Source organism: Ceratotherium simum, chromosome 8 (assembly GCF_057802395.1).
Source record: "Ceratotherium simum simum isolate JZ-2026a chromosome 8, ASM5780239v1, whole genome shotgun sequence".
Classification (NCBI taxonomy): domain Eukaryota; kingdom Metazoa; phylum Chordata; class Mammalia; order Perissodactyla; family Rhinocerotidae; genus Ceratotherium; species Ceratotherium simum.
In genome coordinates this window covers 67857996-67876767 of record NC_141907.1, presented here as the reverse complement: position 1 = coordinate 67876767, position 18772 = coordinate 67857996, and the positions used below count along the sequence as shown (strand labels likewise).

The 18772-nt window shown below is 39.9% G+C and overlaps 2 protein-coding genes across 6 annotated transcripts in view; one reads left to right on the top strand and one right to left on the bottom strand.

Annotated features, from left to right (window-relative positions):
* COPS4 (COP9 signalosome subunit 4) overlaps window positions 1–13198 on the bottom strand; it is a 39270-nt gene extending 26072 nt beyond the window's left edge. The window contains exons 1-3 of one of the 3 annotated variants that reach the window (XM_004430899.3): window positions 13043–13198; window positions 3710–3789; window positions 116–267 (exon numbers count right to left, since the gene is read on the bottom strand). In XM_004430899.3, the coding sequence (XP_004430956.1) occupies window positions 116–267; window positions 3710–3789; window positions 13043–13116 (306 nt within the window). In that variant the 5' untranslated portion in view covers window positions 13117–13198. The remainder of the gene's footprint in view (window positions 1–115; window positions 268–3709; window positions 3790–13042) is intronic. The other 2 variants (XM_087434518.1, XM_004430898.3) reach the window with 2 other exon arrangements.
* Window positions 13199–13347: 149 nt separating this feature from the next.
* The window catches only part of LIN54 (lin-54 DREAM MuvB core complex component), an 88018-nt gene continuing 82593 nt past the window's right edge, over window positions 13348–18772 (top strand). Inside the window, exons 1-2 of one of the 3 annotated variants that reach the window (XM_087434516.1) lie at window positions 13348–13408; window positions 16629–16764. In XM_087434516.1, the coding sequence (XP_087290642.1) occupies window positions 16650–16764 (115 nt within the window). In that variant the 5' untranslated portion in view covers window positions 13348–13408; window positions 16629–16649. The remainder of the gene's footprint in view (window positions 13409–16628; window positions 16765–18772) is intronic. The other 2 variants (XM_087434515.1, XM_087434513.1) reach the window with 2 other exon arrangements.

The window sequence follows — 18772 nt, the reverse complement described above, 5'->3', positions numbered from 1 at the left end:
CACACCGTTTTAGCAAAAATGAAATTGAATGATTATCTCCTTTAAAAATTTAAGAATCTCTCTCAAAATAATTGATATTATCTCAAGTTCAGAAATCACTGCTCTAGATTTTTACCTGCTCCTCAAATGAAATGACTCTGGGCTGGATCTTTTCCAGGGTGAAATGATAGATTTCTTTGGCTGTGCTGTCAGGCAGGGTAGGGAGATGTGTGCAGAAATCAGTCAGCAACTGTCGAGAGATCACGAGGCTGACATTCTCGTTTACCACTTGAAAAAAAACAAGAGATAAGAAAACACAGGTCATTTATAAATTTTTCATTAAGCAATCAATCTTTACCTAAAATTAGTATTAAAAACAATATATATTACTGCAACCTTTAATGCATTATTCAGGGATTTCCACACCCCTATCACCTTATATTATAGAATAAATTTTCCTTATGCTGAATTATTTGATTACATAATGACTACACTAAAAGAGTAAAAATACCATAACTTTTCTAAGACACAGAAATGGTTGGAAAAAAAAATTTAACAGTTGAGAATTTTATATTCTTCGTCTTTATTTTTCTACAAAATGAAGACAAAGAAACACCTATACTTTTATTTATTTACTTATATCCTACCTAGCTACAAAAAGGAGTTAAAGAAGAAAACAGTGAAATAATTTTCACAAAATTTAAATAAAGCAAGTAGCGACAGCTACTGCCACTTGTACTTTCCCAATAAAAACAAATTAGAACTTAAAATTAGAACTTAAGTCAGCACTAGATATATTGACATATTTTATGACATTATTTATAAGCATTTATGGGTATTGTATGTGATTAAGGACGAAACTGGAACCACACTGTTTCCACCACTCCCAATTAAACACCCTCAGACAAGAAACTTCTCTGTACTTCTGTTTCCTCATCTGTAAAATGTGGATAAGGTTGTGTGAAGCTTAAATGCAATACATATAAAGCACTCTAAATAATATTTGGCACATAGCACTCAAGGAATGTTAGTTACTATCATCACTATTACTACATTTCAAAAAATGCATTATGCTTGTGAACCACTGCTTAGATAAAGTCTTAAATCAGCAGTTACTGTGAAAATAAAGGACGGTTCAAAAACTATCGGTTGATCTAACAATTCAACAACAAAAAAACCAAAAAACTCGATCAAAAATTGGGCATAGGATCTGAACATTTTTCCAAAGAAGATATACAGATGGCCAACAGGCACATGAAAAGATATTCAACATCACTAATCATCACGGAAGTGCAAATCAAAACTACAATGAGATATCACCTTATACCTGTTAGAATGGCTATAATCACCAAAACAAAAAACAACAAATGCTAGAGAGACTGTGGAGAAACGGGAACCCTAATTCACTGCTGGTGGGAATGCAAACTGGCGCAGCCTCTAAGGAAAACGGTATGGAGATTCCTCAAAAAATTAAAAATAGAAATACCTTATGATCCAGCTATCCTACTACTGGGTATCTACCCAATGAACCTGAAATCAATAATCCAAAGAGGCTTATGCACCCTTATGTTCATCACAGCATTATTCACTATAGCCAAGACACGGAAGCAACCCAAGTGTCCCTTGACTGATGATTGGATAAAGAAGATGTGGTATATATATACAATAGAATACTACTCAGCCATAAAAAAAGACAAAATCGTCCCATTTGCAACAACATGGATGGACCTGGAGGGTATTATGTTAAGCAAAATAAGTCAGAAAGAGAAAGACAACACCGCATGGTTTCACTCATAAGTGGAAGATAAACTAATACACAGACAGAGAGAACTGTTTGGTGGTTACCAGGGGCAAAGGGAGTGTGGGGTGGCACAAGGGGTGAAGGGATGCATTTATATGGTGGCTGACAAACAATAATGTACAACAAAAATTTCACAATAAAGGAAAAAAAAAAAGACAAAATCGTCCCATTTGCAACAACATGGATGCACCTTGAGGGTATTATGTTAAGTGAAATAAGCCAGACAGAGAAAGACAGACACTGTATGATTTCACTCACATGTGGAAGATAAACAAATACATGGACAAAGAGAACAGATTAGTGGTTATGAGAGGGGCAGGGGTTTGGGGGGTGGGCATAAGGGGTAAAGGGGCACATATATATGATGACTGACAAATAATAACGTAGAACTGAAATTTCACAATGTTATAAACTATTGTGACCTCAATAAAATAAAAATAAAAAAATTAGACAATACACATGCATTTCAAAAAAGTTAGAAAATACAGATAAATTAAAAATTTTTAAAAACTATTCAGTTAATATAAATGATTTTAACAATAGACTGCTTTTCTTGGCAGCTCATTGGATTCAAAGTTTATATTCAAGATCCAAGTTTATAAAAAACACTATTCTTTTGCTACTACAGTGAAGTGCTCTCAATAAAGCCATTTCTAACAGTTTTTCTGAAACCATTGCCAGTTTGTCTCACATTGCAGGCCCCAATTTTTTAGGCAGTAACTTACAGGTCTTTTAACTAATCAGTTTATACACATTACTTGGAATTCATTATTGGATAATATTGGATGCAACTGATAAAACAGTTTCATCACAAGTGCCATTAGCACTTAATAAGTATTAGAAAGAAATTTCTACCCAAACTAGCACTTCTTGGGGAAATATAAGTAATAAGGACTATAAATCAGAAACCTTAGTTTCTAGTCTGGGCTCTGCCTCTGACTAACTGAATGTTCTCAAAAACAAAAAAAAGAAAAACTCACTTAATCCTGAGACTTATTTTACAACATATTATACAGGAATATCTATACCTATTTTTGTCTAGTCACAGGGTTATTAAAAGGAGCCTGTGTGATGGCTAACATGTGTGAAAGCACACTGTAAAGTGTAAAGCACTATTAATATTGTTAACTCAGTATAAATTCCAACCTGAGAGTAATTTTCAAGATAACTGGATATGTTTGAAGTCAGGGAGTAGAGGAGAGTGTCTTGAAGAATGGAAATTTCTAGTTCCCATTCAAAAGGAATGTTCTTAACATTAATAACAGCTAACACTTATACAGCACTTATAGGCCAGGTACTATTCTAAGCACTTTATTATGTATATTAACTCATTTACTCTCCCAACAATTCTACAGGGTAGGTATCATATCCTCATCTTACAGACAAGAAAAGGAGGCACAAAGAGGTTAAATAACTTACCCAAGATGACACAGCAGACCAGGACTTGAATCCAGACTATTCTCTTTATCATTATGCTACATTGTCTCTCATCAGTACTGTATCAATAACCATACAAATCCTTAATTGGGAATGTAACTCTGAATGTAATGAAGACAATTCATTAAAAAAAATAATCAAGGGGCTGGCCCTGTGCCTAGTGGTTAAGTTGGGCGACGCTTTGGCAGCTTGGGTTTGGTTCCCAGGCGCGGACCTACACCACTCGTCAGTGGCCATGCTGTGGCGGCGACCCACATAGAAAAAGTAGAATTAGACTGGCGCAGGTGTTAGCTCAGGGCAAATCTTCCTCAGCAAAAATAAATAAATAAAATTCAAGTTGTAAATAGTTTAAATTCTAAAATCAATCAATCTCAATGCATATTTAATCTCAATGCAACTTATATTGACAATTTGATATAAAACAAGGCTAGAGCAAGCTTTAAAGTCCTAACTCAGTAATATAAGGCAAACATGAAATTTTCTTCCACTTACTTGCTTCCACAAAAGCTTTCAAAGCTTCTAATTGTTCTGCCCCAGATAACTGAATGGCTTTTTCCAGGATCTGCCGATACCTAAAACAATACCAAATAAAAATAACGTTTAGATGGCACTATCTAGTCTAATGCTAACTTTGATGTTTACTCATTTCTATTTACCCTGGTTCCTTTCACAGTGCTCTAGTTTGTGGTTTTCTTTATAGCACATTACAGATTTTTTTTTTTTTAAGTTTCTAGTCCATCACAAGAAACGCTAAATCTCTAATTCTAAGGTGCCACTTCTAGTTTTCTTTACAGTATACCACAATTTTTAAAAAGTTTTCAAGCCCATCACAAGAAACAGTGCATCTATAATTCCAAGTTACTGAATCTAAGGTGCCACTTTTTCTTAAAGTTTTAGTTTTGAATTTAAACTAAAAAGTCAATTTCCTTTCAAATGCCTTAAAAGATAAGCTATATTTTCTTCAACTATGTATTACACTGACATACAAGAATATTATTTGAGGTGACCCAGAACTCTTTCTCTTGTGGACCTAATGGATCTAGGGTCACCAACAATAGGATAATGTTGACCAGGCAATGAAATCAAATATTAGAGACTGAACGTCTTAGTGTGTATAAAATAAACTCCACCAAGCCAAATGCACTGATAGCACACCCTTTATGCTGTCAGTCAGTCCTATTAATTCTTTATTTGCATTCAGTTCTAATAACTATTCCGCTTAATATTCACGACCGCATAAAATTCAAATCAGCATTCTAAAAAAGGTGAGGGAGACGCTAAAAACAGGAACAAGGACAATTATTAGGTAATGAGAAACTCCTTCAAAAATGTAAACTCCCTGAGGACAGGGATTTTTGTGTTTTGTTCACTACTATATACATAATGCCTAGAACAGTACTTGGCACATCATAAGCACTCAAATATTCAACAGTATTGATAATATTTTATTTCATTTTATATATTGGTAATTTTATTTCATTTTATATATTGGTAATTATTTTATTTCTTAAATTGAGTAGTGGGTACAGGGATGTTATACTATTCTTTATCCCTTTTGTTTGTCTGTATCATAATACTTATTAAAAGCATTAGTTAATGCATTTTACAAAACTAATAGCATTGCAATTATTCAGAACATCATTCAGAATACAGTCAAGTAATAAAAATATACAAATAGGGTCCAAACTCATTCATATTTATGACTTGTATTTTGCAGGGCACACCCTCAAGCTACTATTCAGCACTTACTGATTCTCAACTCATACAACATTCTCACAACCTACGTTATACGATTTCTCGAAACCGCAAAGTCAAACTGACTTTGTAAGAAAGCAGGTATACTGACAAAAAAGACAGCAAATTCCAAAAGAAGAGATGAACTATTCTAAGCAAGGAAATATTGTTAAGCTTTAAAATAAAAAAAATTTTTATTTTTTTAATTTTTATTTTTTATTTATTCATTTGTTCCCCCAAAGCCCCAGTAGATAGTTGTATGTCATAGCTGCACATTCTTCTAGTTGCTGTATGTGGGATGCAGCCTCAGCATGGCAGGAAAAGCAGTGCGTCAGTGTGCGCCCGGGGTCCGAACCCCGGCCGCCAGCAGCGGAGTGCGTGCCTCCACCGCTAAGCCATGGGGCCGGCCCCAAAAATGTTATTTTTAAATTGCTACATTTGAGGGATAAAATTCAGTTATCTGAAAATTCACTTATATAGAATCTCTCTCTCTACATATATAGACATACACATACACATATATTTTCCATATCTATATTTGCACATTTACTTTATTGCTTGGGCATGCTTTTAGTTAACACATTCAATGGTTTATTATTTCGTTTTTTGATTAGCTTATTTTTCATATTCAATTAAATCAAGGCTAAGCCCTCTTACCCCTACATCCCATATCCCCACAGATTATTTTATACTAATAATATTATATTCAAAGATGACAATGTCTCACTTACAGAAAGTTGTTGATTAACCTAAGTTTTAACACACAGTTTCATAACTTATCAATCAAATAAGGTATACTGGGAATACAAAAAAAAAAAAAATCTAAAGAGTGATAAGTTTTATATTAATTAAATTATATAACTTCCCTCAGAAACTGCCTACTCAAATTCTCGACTTTCACTGATTAGGAAAGTAAGGTACAGAGTTAGGGCCAGACGCTGCCTTGCTCCTTCTCTAATATGTACATTTTAGTATCTAAGAACAGGAACTTACTTTTTCACAATAATAATATGTAACAACTAATGAATCTATTTTAAATCAGAGATTTAAATAGCCCTTTAATACTGCCATATAAAATCATCCAAAAACTGCTAATTGAGCACCTAGGCTTTTTAAGATGGTATATGAGATTCTGTGTATGATACTAAAAAAATTTTAAATAACCTTAGTCTTTGAAGATCTTATAATATAGCTGGGAAAATAAAAATTAAAAATTAAAAAAATAAAGGGGCCAGCCTAGTGGCATAGTGGTTAAGTTCTTGCACTCCGCTTCAGTGGCCCGGGGTTTGCAGGTTCAAATCCCAGGCGTGGACAGACACACTGCTCATTAAGCCATGCTGTGGCAACATCCCATATACAAAATAGAGGAAGATGGCACAGATGTTAGCTCAGAGCCAATCTTCTTCAGCAAAAAGAGGCAGACTGGCAACAAATGTTAGCTCAGGACTCATCTTCCTCACCAAAAAAAAATATACATATACCAAGTATTAAATTACAAAAAAACAAACATATTGTTCAGTTACAATAAAACTGAACAATATAAGAGGTATGACAAGTGAAGAGGTAATATTTTAATTCAGAAGAGAATAAAACCAAAATGAACAGATTAGTCAGAGAAGGCTTCATCAATAATAATAATAGCTTTTTACTGAGCACTCAATACGCACTCAGTAGAAGAGATGGAAAAGTGATTGATGTGGAAAACATGACGAGTACCAACTATTTCTTCCTTAAAAAATATTATGGACGGGTCCAGCCTGGTTGCATAGCAGTTACGTTTGCACGTTCCGCTTCAGTGGCCCGAGTTTGGATCCGGGGCACAGACCTACTGACTGCTCATCAAGCTATGCTGAGGCGGCGTCCCACATAGAAGAACTAGAAGGACCTACAACTAGGACATATAACTATGTACTGGGGCTTTGGGGAGGAAAAAGAAAAAGAGGAAGATTGGCAACAGATGTTAGCTCAGGGCCAATCTTCCTCAAAAAAGAAAAAAGTAGAAAAAAAATATTATGGAGGAAAGTAAATTTCATTAATTAAGGAACCTTGCATCTATCCTATCCAACTATCATCAACAAATGTTTATTGAGCATCTATTATGTATATGAACTTCAGTATGTCAATTTCTGATTTCTTGGCACTTGAAAGGAATCTGGAGGTAAATAAAACATATACACATGAAAATGTAGCAGAGTCACTATTTAAGATCAAAATAAGTGGAATAGGCATGTATTAATAGATTTTTCACTTACAGTAATGGTGAACTGGGTGATTGGACCAAACCTACCTCAAAAAAAAAAAAAAAAACATAAAAAGCTGAAAGAAATGTAAAGAAAAAAATTTTAATAGCATAAAATCCTAACAAGAAACAGAAAAGAGGTGAGAATAAGAGCACAAAGAGGTGAAGCAGAGCTTCTGTCTGAAAGCATTTGCTAACTGTGGAAAGACAGCTGAGAAGTAGAGCAGGACTTCTGGTGGGGAGGAGTGGGTGGGCTCTGTTTTGGGGCGTTCTGCCATCTGCTGGAAAAACTGAGAGGCAAGTTGCAATTTCTAGCCAACTATTAGAGTTAGAATAACAGGGATCTGAGTTCTTTGCCTGTCAAAGGAGGAAACACTAGCTCTTTGGAGTAAGATTACAAATTCTATTCCAAGGATCACACAGGTAAACCAAAAAATTCTGAAGTCTTGGTCCTAGACTGCTAGCACCTTTCGGTGCCTGGCAGAAGGAAATGAAAATTCTCCCTGAAAGGTAGCATCCTAGGCCTCCAATTGTTTGTAAAAATACATTTTTAAATAATTTGCTTAACAAATGAAGATTAAAAGGCACATGACAATATAAGCTAGAATGAACAAAAGCAACAGACAATAGCAACAAACAGGGACTCCAGATACTGGAGTCATCAGATACAATTATGATAATCATGTTTATGGAAAGAAAGACAAGCTTTAACTTTTAGAAAGAAACTGGTAATCATAAAAAGTGTCATTTGAAAAAAGAATCACCAAAAACTATAAAACTAAAAAATATTATAACCAAACTTAAAAATTCAATGGAGTTCTTAGCAGATTAGACGCACTTGAAGAACAGATAAACTGGGCCAGCCCCATGGCTTAGCGGTTAAGTGCACGCGCTCCGCTGCTGGCGGCCCGGGTTCGGATCCCAGGCACGCACCGACGCACCGCTTCTCCGGCCATGCTGAGGCCGCGTCCCACATACAGCAACTAGAAGGCTGTGCAACTACGACATACAACTATCTACTGGTGCTTTGGGGGAAAATAAATAAAAAAATTTAATAAAAAAAAAAAAGAACAGATAAACTATAAAGCAGGTTAGAAGAACCTATCCGGAATAAAGCATTGAAATGGGTAAGTACAGAAGACAGGGTAAGAGACACAGTAAGGGGGCCTAAAGAGGGTTTCACTGGAGTCCCAGGGGAGAAAATAGAACAGGCGGGACAGAGGCAACATTTAAAGAGATATAGCTGAAAACTTCTCAGGACAATGAGAAGCCAATTCATTAATTCAAGAAACGCTTCCCAGGACAATGAAAGGATCCAATTCACTAATTTAAAAAACACAAGGAAGCTCAACCAGGATAACACAGTAGAGCATTTACAAAGAGGCCACAATTCTTTCACCCATTGTATCTATGCCCCTTTGCAATGAGACTTTATAGCTCTTCACATCAAGAGGTAGAGTTTATTTCCCCACCCTTTGATCTGGGCTTTTTTTTTTTTTTTTTTTGGTGAGGAAGATTAGCCCTGAGCTAACATCTGTTGCCAATCCTCCTCTTTTTTGCTGAGGAAGATTGGCCCTGGGCTAACATCCGTGCCCATCTTCCTCTACTTTATACGTGGGATGCCTGCCACAGCATGGCTTGATAAGTGGTGCATAGGTCCATGCCCGGGATCCGAACCTGCAAACCCCAGGCCACCAAAGTGGAGCACACAAACTTAACCACTACGCCACCGGCCGGCCCCAATCTAGGCTTGTTTTGACCAACAGAACGCAGTAGAAGTGAAGTGCCTGTTCCGAATCTAGACCTCAAGAGGCCCTGTATGCATTTTATCCCTTGGAACCCTGCTTTTGCCACATGAACAAGCCCAGGCTAACCTATTAGATAATGGAATATGCAGCCCAGTCACCTCTACTGCCCCAGCCGACACAGAAGCAGAGCTGACACGTGGGAGCCCCTGTGGAACAAAGACCATGCGGAGAGGAGAAGAACCATCCAGCTGGGCCCAGCCCAGACTGCCAACCAACAGAACTGCAAGCTAAATAAATAATTGCTGTTTTAAGCCACTAAGTTTTGGGGTGGTTTATTTCACAGCAAAAGCTAACCGACATAGAAAAGTAAAAAATTCACATAGATACATGATAATGAAGCTGCAGAAAATTAAAGACAAAATCTTAAAAACAGGTAGGTGCTAATATAGTTTTTAGGAGAAAGAAATAATTTACTAATGAGGTCGATCTTGAAGCATTCTAAATACTTCAACTCAGTGTGAAGTGGCAAAGAGTAGGGAAAGGCAGGCACTCTAAGCAAAAAATCACTATCTGAAATGCAGTCCAGTTTGGTGAAAAAGGCCAAAAGGTCGATTAGAGTTAAGGGCTATGAGCCAAGCTCACAGGCTGTATTCTGTCTCTGCCACTAGCTACGTGACCTTGGAGCAAGGTATTTCACCTCTATACCTCAGTTTTTTCATATATAACGTAAACAATATTACTTGTTAAGGATTAAAAAATGTAGGTAAAGTTGTGCTTGGCGCACAGTGAACACCAGATGTTAGGGAACTTCACTCTTGAGATGAAAACCCCTAAAAGTGTTGTGTGTGGGAATAACAACAGAGAACCAGAGAATCTGAGTTAGAAGGGGCCTATGAAGTTATACAGTATATCCTCCGTTGGTTGGTTGGTTGTGTGTGTGTGTGTGTATCCTCTATTTTTTGACAGTTCTACTCCACTCTATTATTACAAAGTTCTAATCCAAAGTCTACCTCTGTAAGGCAGAGTAGTCTATTTTCTTGTCTGAAAAACAGCTTTTCTAATAGTCAAAGGCAGCTAAAAGGTCTCCCATTACTTTCCTTTCTCCAGGCTAACAGCTTCCTGTAAAATGAAACGTTTATACTCCAAAGGCCCACTATGCTCCTCTGGGGATCCTCCATATCCCAGAACCGGGAAAAAAAAGATAAGAAAAAAAAGGTCCTATTTCTGTAGGATTAACTCAACAAAGACCTATAATCCATGACCTCATACCTGCCCTCAAAGAGATCACATTCTAGTTGGAGAAGCAGACAAGTAAAGAAAACAGTTGAGCGCTATAGTAGAGGGAAATATAGGATGCCAGTAGGCACAGGAAGAGCAACTACCCAGGTCCCGTGTGGGGTGAGCACGAGCGTGTACTGGTGGTTGTTCCGAGAAGGCTTTTTGGAAGAAATAACATCTGAACTGAGTTTCGAAGAACCAAGTAGGTTTTAGCTAATTCAATAAGACAGGCTATCACAACAGCTATCTATCTACTCAAATGCTCCCTCTCAAGACTCTCCTCTTCTAAAGCGTTATATGAGATGATGAACACAATGCATAATAGGTACAAAAGCAGTTTATAAAATCTGCAAATATGCTTCTCATATGGCCAATTTCTTATATCGATTTTAGACTGTTGTGTTAATTCATAGTTATAGGAAAGCATTTCTAATTGAAGTTTTGGCAACAGCAGCAGTATAGGCTGGTAAGGTTAAAAATGAGCTTTTTAGAGTAGACAAACCTGTGTTCAAATATAAGCTCTGCACATTTCTAGCTATTCATTGATTTAACCAACATTTATTGAATAACTACTCTGTTATAGATATCCTGCTAACTGCAGGGAACACAGAGTATCAATATTTTAGAAAAGAATTTTCTCCATGATTCCTTAATATGGAATCCTGTTACTCAGCTCCTAACATAAACCCTAAAACTACTGATATATTTCAAGAGTGTTTCTCTCATAAAGCACTAGCTGGCAGAACTGTTTTGTTACGAAAAGAAATACCCTGACACATTCTTGCCCAGATAGGACCAGGCAAGGCCAAGACTTTTCTCACAAAACACTGGCTATCAGTTATCAAGCACATTATTTCATTTAACATTCTCAATAACCCCATGGAGTAGATTGTGACAGTAACGGACTCCAATGAATCATGCCTCCCTCTGACCATGCCCTTCTGCAACATAACCTGGCCACTGCTCCCACAGAGGTAGACTCCATTTCCCCTCCCCTTGAATCTGGGCTGGGCTTGTGACTTACTTTGACCAGTATCAGGGAACTGATGTTGCAAGACTTCCAAGGCTGGCCTTAACAGACTTTCAGCTCTCACTCTTACCCTCCAGGAACACTCCTATGGCCCTGTAAGGAAGCCTCAGCTAAACTACTGAATGAGAGACCACGTGGAGAGAGTGTGAGACCCAGCCAACAGCCGGATGTGCATCTGCGTCTATTTTACCCTACCAGCCCCAGCTGAGCTGCCAGCTGACTGCACCTGCATGAGGGAGCCCAGACTAGACCAGCAAAAGAGCCCAAAGAATCCTGAGAAATAACAGTTGTTTTACACTAAGTTTTTAGTTTGTTACACAACAATAAATAACTGAAGCACTCTATAAGATAGGTACTACTGTTTATCTGCAATTCAGAGTTGAAGTAAATGCTTAGCTTAAGTTTCAGAATTCTGCAAATACTTGAAAAACTATCTCTTCTGATAACTAACGCACTTATTTTTCTTCAACAAACAAAAAAGCAAGCAAGCATGTGGGAAAATATAAGCTAGTTTTACTTTCATCCATTCTATAAAAATTACATGCAAAAAAGATTAAGCCATGAAGACATATTCAACTTATTTCCAACCCATGGAATAAGTCAATATATATTTACTAGCTGGGTAATAATAACAACAATTTTGTGACACTTTCTAAGTGTTGGGTACTGTTCTAAGTGATATAACACAAGTGTATACACACACACATACTCATTTCGTTCTCAGACAAGAATAAGTCCTATAATTATCCCCATTTTCCTGAGGGAGAAATTGCAGCACAAAATAGTTAAGCCTAAGATACACAGCTAAATTTCCCACTGATAAAAGTAGATTACATTCACCACCACAGAAAAGGCAGCACAGCCTACATAAAACACAGTCAAGGTTCCAACAGCCCGGTTAGAGCAGGTGTATCCCATCAATACAGATCAAAGTGATCTCAGCTGTCAGGATGTAAATATTAGGATCAATTTGAGAAGCATACTTTAAACAGAATGCACGTTCATTACAAAAGAACAGTATAGTGAAATCTACAAAGAAAAAACGGACAATACCTACGATTAACACTGCTGAATAACTGCTTGAGGAGAGGGACATGTCACAAATTTTAACTTGGAGTGGACCTAAGCTTTCTACACAAATTCCGACAAAATTCCTAAACAATCCAGATTCCTGCAAACATTACTACTCTAGACATCCTGACCCACGTTATGAAGACATTCTGCCTATGTGCCCTTTTTCAGAGCTGGCGGCGGAGAGAGAGTACCCAAAACAATGACCCACAGAAGACGGTCCGAGGGGTTCTGGACGTGATAGCGGCCATACCTCCTCAGCCCCCACCAGCCTCAAAAAGCCATCTCCCCGCAAAACTCTGCATCAAGGCCCAGAATATAAATTTCCCTCAATCAAAAAGGAAAAAAAAAAAGTCCAAAGAGAGGCGAGAATTCGGTGTGAGAGGCCAGAGAGCGATGGGAAGAGGCACCAGAGAAGGCTGAGAAGGCCGTGGGAGCAGTCGTCCCTCAGACCGCGCTTCCAGAATTTTACGAGACCAGTAAGGATGCTCTCAAGGACTGAACGAGCTGACAGTCACCCTAGGTCTAGGGCCCCGAGGGATCCCTGCACAAGGTCCCCTTCAGCCTTCTGCTGCTCCCAACATTTGCCTCCATAACCGACCTCAGGCCCGCCCCCTTGGTCGTCAGGCCAGCGCCTAGCCTCACATGCGAAAGCCGCCATCAACCCCAGGAGAACAAGTCTGTGGTTTCCCTCCCCACCTCCCATGCCCCTGAGAAGTACTCACTTGCCCGCCAGATCTTTATGAGAGCCGCTCGAATTCATGAGCTGGGCCAAATCCTGTCGCACGGCTGCCGCCATCTTTCCTCCAGCTCAGCCGAGGTTGCAGGGCCTCCCACTGCCAGAAAGAAAACGAGTGTAGTCCTCCAGAGTGCAGCCAGAGGGAACTCGAGATGCCACAGAGTAGCGTCTCTGTGGGCCAGAGCGCCGCGGTGGGAGCCTGCGCTGGGTCCGCCCCCAGGGTTGAGTGACGCGAAGCTCCACTCCTCGAGTCCGAGGCCCGAGCAGGTCTCTCCCACAGGCTGGGGCTCGCACGCTCCCACTTCGGATTGGAGGATGAACTTCAAGGGAGTGTGTCGCTTGTGCAACTCCGGTAAGTGTCGGGTATGCAAAACTATCGCGTTTTCATTAAGTTCCGTGTGTCACGTCTATAGTTTACCGATCCTCGTTCTTTAAGGCAGTCCTTAAACTACCTGTGGTAAAGAACGAGCTGTTTTTGTTCCAATTCACCAAAGACCGACACTTTTGTAAAATACGGTAAAAAATGACCCCATTCCCCCTCCCACTCTGTACCTTTTGTATAAGTTGATCATATATCCCAGTTTGTCCAGGACAGTGGCATTTTCCATCTGTTGTCCTGGGGTAATTATTAATAACACGCCCTTCCACTCTAGAAACACTTTGATTTGGATGAAAAAGTATATGGTCACCCTACGTTTATATGTAATTATGTTCATTATTCATATATCCGTATAGAATTTCTTTCTGCAAATATAAGCAAATAAAAGTACATTTTTATCCTTTCTTGCTTTCACAAAAGATAGCACACCATATCATTAGTCTGCCCTTGATTTTTTCACTTTTCCTAAGATCTTACCATAAGTCTACAAAGCTTCCTCATTCTTTTTTAGAACTGGAGAGTATTACATAATGAGGGAATGCATAGCTTATTTAATCCTTAAACTAGACACTTAAATAGTTTTTAGTCAATGCTACAATGAATAACCTTGTACATCCATCATTTTATATGTGTATAGGTAGAATACATTCCAAGAAGAGAGTCAAAGGGTAGATGTGCTTACAATCTTGATAGATACTGCCAAATTGCACTTTATAGGGATGGTACTTTTTTGCCTTCCTACCAGCGATATGTAGGAGTGCAATTTTCTACAGCCTTGCCTACAAAGAACGTCAAACGTTCTAATTTTACCAGCTTGATATGTGATAATTAGCATGTTCCCTCTATTGAGAAGAGGAAAGAAGCCCAGAATAAGGAAGTCCTTTTAAGAAAGTAATGTGGAGTGCCCACATCAATTCAGATCTCACTCTATTGGCAAGAACTTAGTCACATGACCATGGCTAGCAACAGTGAGACTGGAAATTTAGTTTCCAGTTGGCAGTCTTGTGCCCAGGAAAAAGGAAAGGATGGTTTTAGAGGAACAGTCAACACTCTCTACTACAATCTGTCCCTCTGACCACCTAAATATCTGTGTTTCCTTCTTACAGTAGAACGCTCGCACCCTCTAAGAAAGAGAATTCAGTTTCCCATTTAGTTTCTATATTAGCTCAAATTCCAGGATGTCTGATAAGGCACAATCCTCTCCATCAGGTTAGGATATGGTTGTTTATGGTGCAGAGACATATACACTACAAAACAAATTATCTGCTCCATGCCCATACGTGTCATACAAAACAAGAGTGGAGCAGGAGTAGGATAACCCCAGGTAAAACTCAGAAAAAATAAAAATGGGAAACATACAGCAGTTACTGGTCTATAGCAATGGTGGAATCCTGGGCAGGAATTATGAATACTCACTATCCTCGTAGTGGAGTAAGTTCCTTGGTTAGACCCTAGTTCTGCTCTCTGAGAGGATCTCCATTGTCCGTTGTATTTTGTGGGCCCAAGCTTTGCCCTCTGCATACAAGTTAACTGGATGTTGAAGAGTATTCCCTCTTTGGGGAAATGCCTCAGGACTTGAGCAATTGAGGGCTTTTGTAGGCCAGGTTTTTCAATATATATATAATTCCACTGAGTATTCAGTAACCTCTGCTGCTTCCAGACAGTTTCTGGTGCCAGTAACCACACCCAAAGTTCTTTCTAGTAGTTATTAAACTTGCCCTATTTTCCGGCTTCCATACTCAGTCCATTCTTAACATCCTCCTTTTAGTGATGGAAGCTTTGAAATCATCTAAAACAATAGGTTTAAATGAGAAGAGAACTCTATTCATTTGATTTTTGCTTCAGCTTATCTTTGTTTTCTGTTTATGTGCATTTGCCAAAAAGTCTTAATGGGCTACGAGAATTCTCTAAGCTAAGTCTTTTCTTCTGCTATTTAGGGGTAATAAACAGTTGGCTTTTTCAACTTAGTGAAGCCCCAGAATTTCTGGAACATTCTATTCCCTTTTTACCCTGACTTCAAACTTTACTTGTAATACCTTGCTGAAAGCAAAAAAGAAGCAGCCACACACACAAACTGGCTGTTTCTAAATATCTCCACTAGAGCTACAAGCTAGGAAGGGAGGTTGTCTGCCATCCTAGTTATTGTAGGCCGCAATTTTACTGAATTTTTTGACATGACAAGGCCTCCCCTTTCCAGACTGCTCATTACTCCTGCCCAACTTCGAAGAGACTACTACATATTTTTAGGTTTTACTTATAGCAGTGTGAACATTAATAAACAAAAACCTCATTAAAATGGAGTTGGGAGGCCGCAAGGGGAAGCTCTCATGCCTTACCCGGATAGCAGAACCCAAAAGAAGAAGAAAGACTGCCTCTTCTTTTTTTTTGTGAGAAAGATCAGCCCTGAGCTAACATCCGTGCTAATCCTCCTCTTTTTTTGCTGAGGAAGACCGGCTCTGAGCTAACATCCATTGCCAATCCTCCTCCTTTTTTTTTTTTTATGAGGAGATCAGCCCTGTGCTAACATCCGCCAATCCTCCTCTTTTTTTGCTGAGGAAGACGGCCCTGGGCTAACATCCATGCCCATCTTCCTCCACTTTATATGGGACGCCGCCACAGCATGGCTTGCCAAGCAGTGCGTCGGTGCGCGCCCGGGATCCGAACCAGCGAACCCCGGGCCGCCGCAGTGGAGTGCGCGCACTTAACCGCTTGCGCCACTGGGCCGGCCCCCTCCTCCTTTTTTTTTTTTTCCCCAAAGCCCCCCACTAGATAGTTGTATGTCATAGTTGCACATCCTTCTAGTTGCTGTATGTGGGCCACGGCCTCAGCATGGCCGGAGAAGCAGTGCGTCGGTGCGCGCCTGGGATCCGAACCCGGGCCGCCAGTAGTGGAGCGCGCACACTTAACCACTAAGCCACGGGGCCGGCCCAGACTGCCTCTTCTTGACTAGCCAGAAGCTCAGCAATGAGAGTCCGTCAAAACTCAGCCAGTGAAGACCCACTACACCTCAAACTCTTTGTTTACAATAGCCTTCCCAACTTCCCCTTCCCCTCTATAAAAGAGTTTCTCCTCCCTTGCTGCTGGGGACTTGCACGTGGCTTGCCATGGTTGCAGACTTCAAATTGCAATCGTTTGCTGATCCCAAATAAACCCATTTTTGCTGGAGAAATAACTAGCTATCTATTTGTTTAAGGCCAACATTTTGGTGGCCCCTATGGAGATCCAGAGAAGACCCCCAACGACTCTGAGGCTGGTGAGCAAACTGGTGCAGTACACACAACAGAGCCCATGGAACTCGATGATTTTCTCGCTGACCCTGGGGTTTGAGGGTAAGTCTTTTCTCCTGGATACGAGCTTCCTCCCTCTTTGCATTTGAGGCTCTCCAGGCTTTATTTGAGATTTTAAGGCTTCGTCGTTTTCTACTTAAGGCCTTGTTTGTCTGCGAGTACTCGGGGGGCACTTCTCCCTGACTCTGAATCAGGCTGTTCCTTGGAACTGCGCTAACCTTTTGGAACTGGACTGTTCCCAGACTTGAAACTGTGCTAGCCTTCAGCCCAACTTTCAGACTGTTTCACTGGGACTGTGCTGTCCAGCCTGCAGCCTGACTCCCTTGGGAACAGACTGTCCCCTGGAACTGTTGATCAACCTTGGCTCCGATTCCCTTGGGAACTGGACTGTTCATTGGAAGTGAGTTCTCGACCTTCCATCCGCCATAATGAAACTGGACTGTTCTACAGGGACTGGCTGGTATTAAGCCTGCAGGCTGTTGGAGCTGTTCAGGCCCTTTGAGTTACAAGCTGTTTGAGCTATTTAGGCTGTTTGAGAATTATCACTTTGCTCTAGAGGAAAACCTCTAAGAAATAGGATCTCAGTCATCTGATATTTTGAGGGCATCCACCCCTACAGGGACCCCAGCTGATTTTCTGTTTAGAAACCGCAGTCATTCCTCATGCACATTTCTAACTAAATGGGCCAATTTAACCAAAAGTAATTTAGGACACCAATGGCCATTGTGGGAGACTTTTGAACTCCCCAGACTTACTTTTCTTAAAACTAAATTGGACAGCCATAGCTCTGTAATTTCCAAAACTGAATGGAATGTTTATTTCGATTGGTATTTTGAGGCTTCCAAATGTTGTTAGGGGTCTAAAATTGCCTCTTTACAAAATAAAATTTTCAGATTAACTGAGGCGAACAAACGATTAAAGAAAGGTAAAATGGCTTTCAACGCCTCATGTTGCTCTTCCCTGGCTTCTATGTCTCGGGCTCTGCCTCCAGTGCCATCATGTTTCTCCCCCGGCTCCTCCTGCTCAGGCCCCACTTCCAATGGCATCTTCCTCCTTCCCTTCTGTACCGTCTATGCCTCCTCCATACCGTCAGTTCCCCTATACTAACTCTCTTGCCAAACTTCCCCTTTTCCCTGAATCTCTCTCCACTCCCTCATTCTCTGAACCTGTACGAACCTGTCCCTTTAAAATTAAGCTTTTTGAGGATCCAAAGGCTAAACCCTTAATTTCTTTTTTTTTTTTTCCCCCAAAGCCCCAGTAGATAGTTGTATGTCATAGCTGCACATCCTTCTAGTTGCTGTATGTGGGACGCAGCCTCAGCATGGCCGGAGAAGTGGTGCGTCGGTGCGCGCCCAGTATCCGAACCCGGGCCGCCAGCAGCGAAGCGTACACACTTAACCGCTAAGCCACGGGGCCAGCCCTAAACCCTTAATTTCTTATACTCCCTGGGCTAAGGCTGAACTGTGAGCCACAGTCAAACATTTTCACAAAGTAACTAAAGATCCTCGCAGATTTGCTAAGGAATTTAATATAGTCATTCAAACTTATAGACCTGGTTTCTCTGACTTGTATCAGCTAGTTCATATGCTTGTCGGTGAAGGCCAGTCCCAGCTTTGGATGAAAACCACTAATTGGGAAAATCTTGACAGGTCTCTAGAATTACAACCAGGAAACCATCCCCACTGACCTGTTGAATGATGAGGCTCAGGCAATTGCTAGATGACTTCATCTGGCAATTCCTAGGGCTTTCCCTGTTGATTGGAACAAAATTCAGGCTTGTGCATAAAAACTCGATCAACCTGTTCATGACTATTATAATCGACTTCAGATTGTTTTTTTTAAAGAAAATTCTGGTCATCTTTCAGATGTTGATTCCCCCTGGGTAGCTTTTAACTCTATGTTTATTAGTGGACTGAACTGGGACCTTTCCCTTCTAGTAAAATGACCAGGATGAAATGGGAAACCATCCATTCCAGGTTTAGTTAATCTGACAAACCAGCTCTCTCACACTCCAGATGAGTCACCTAAAACAAAGACTGCTAAAATTCCA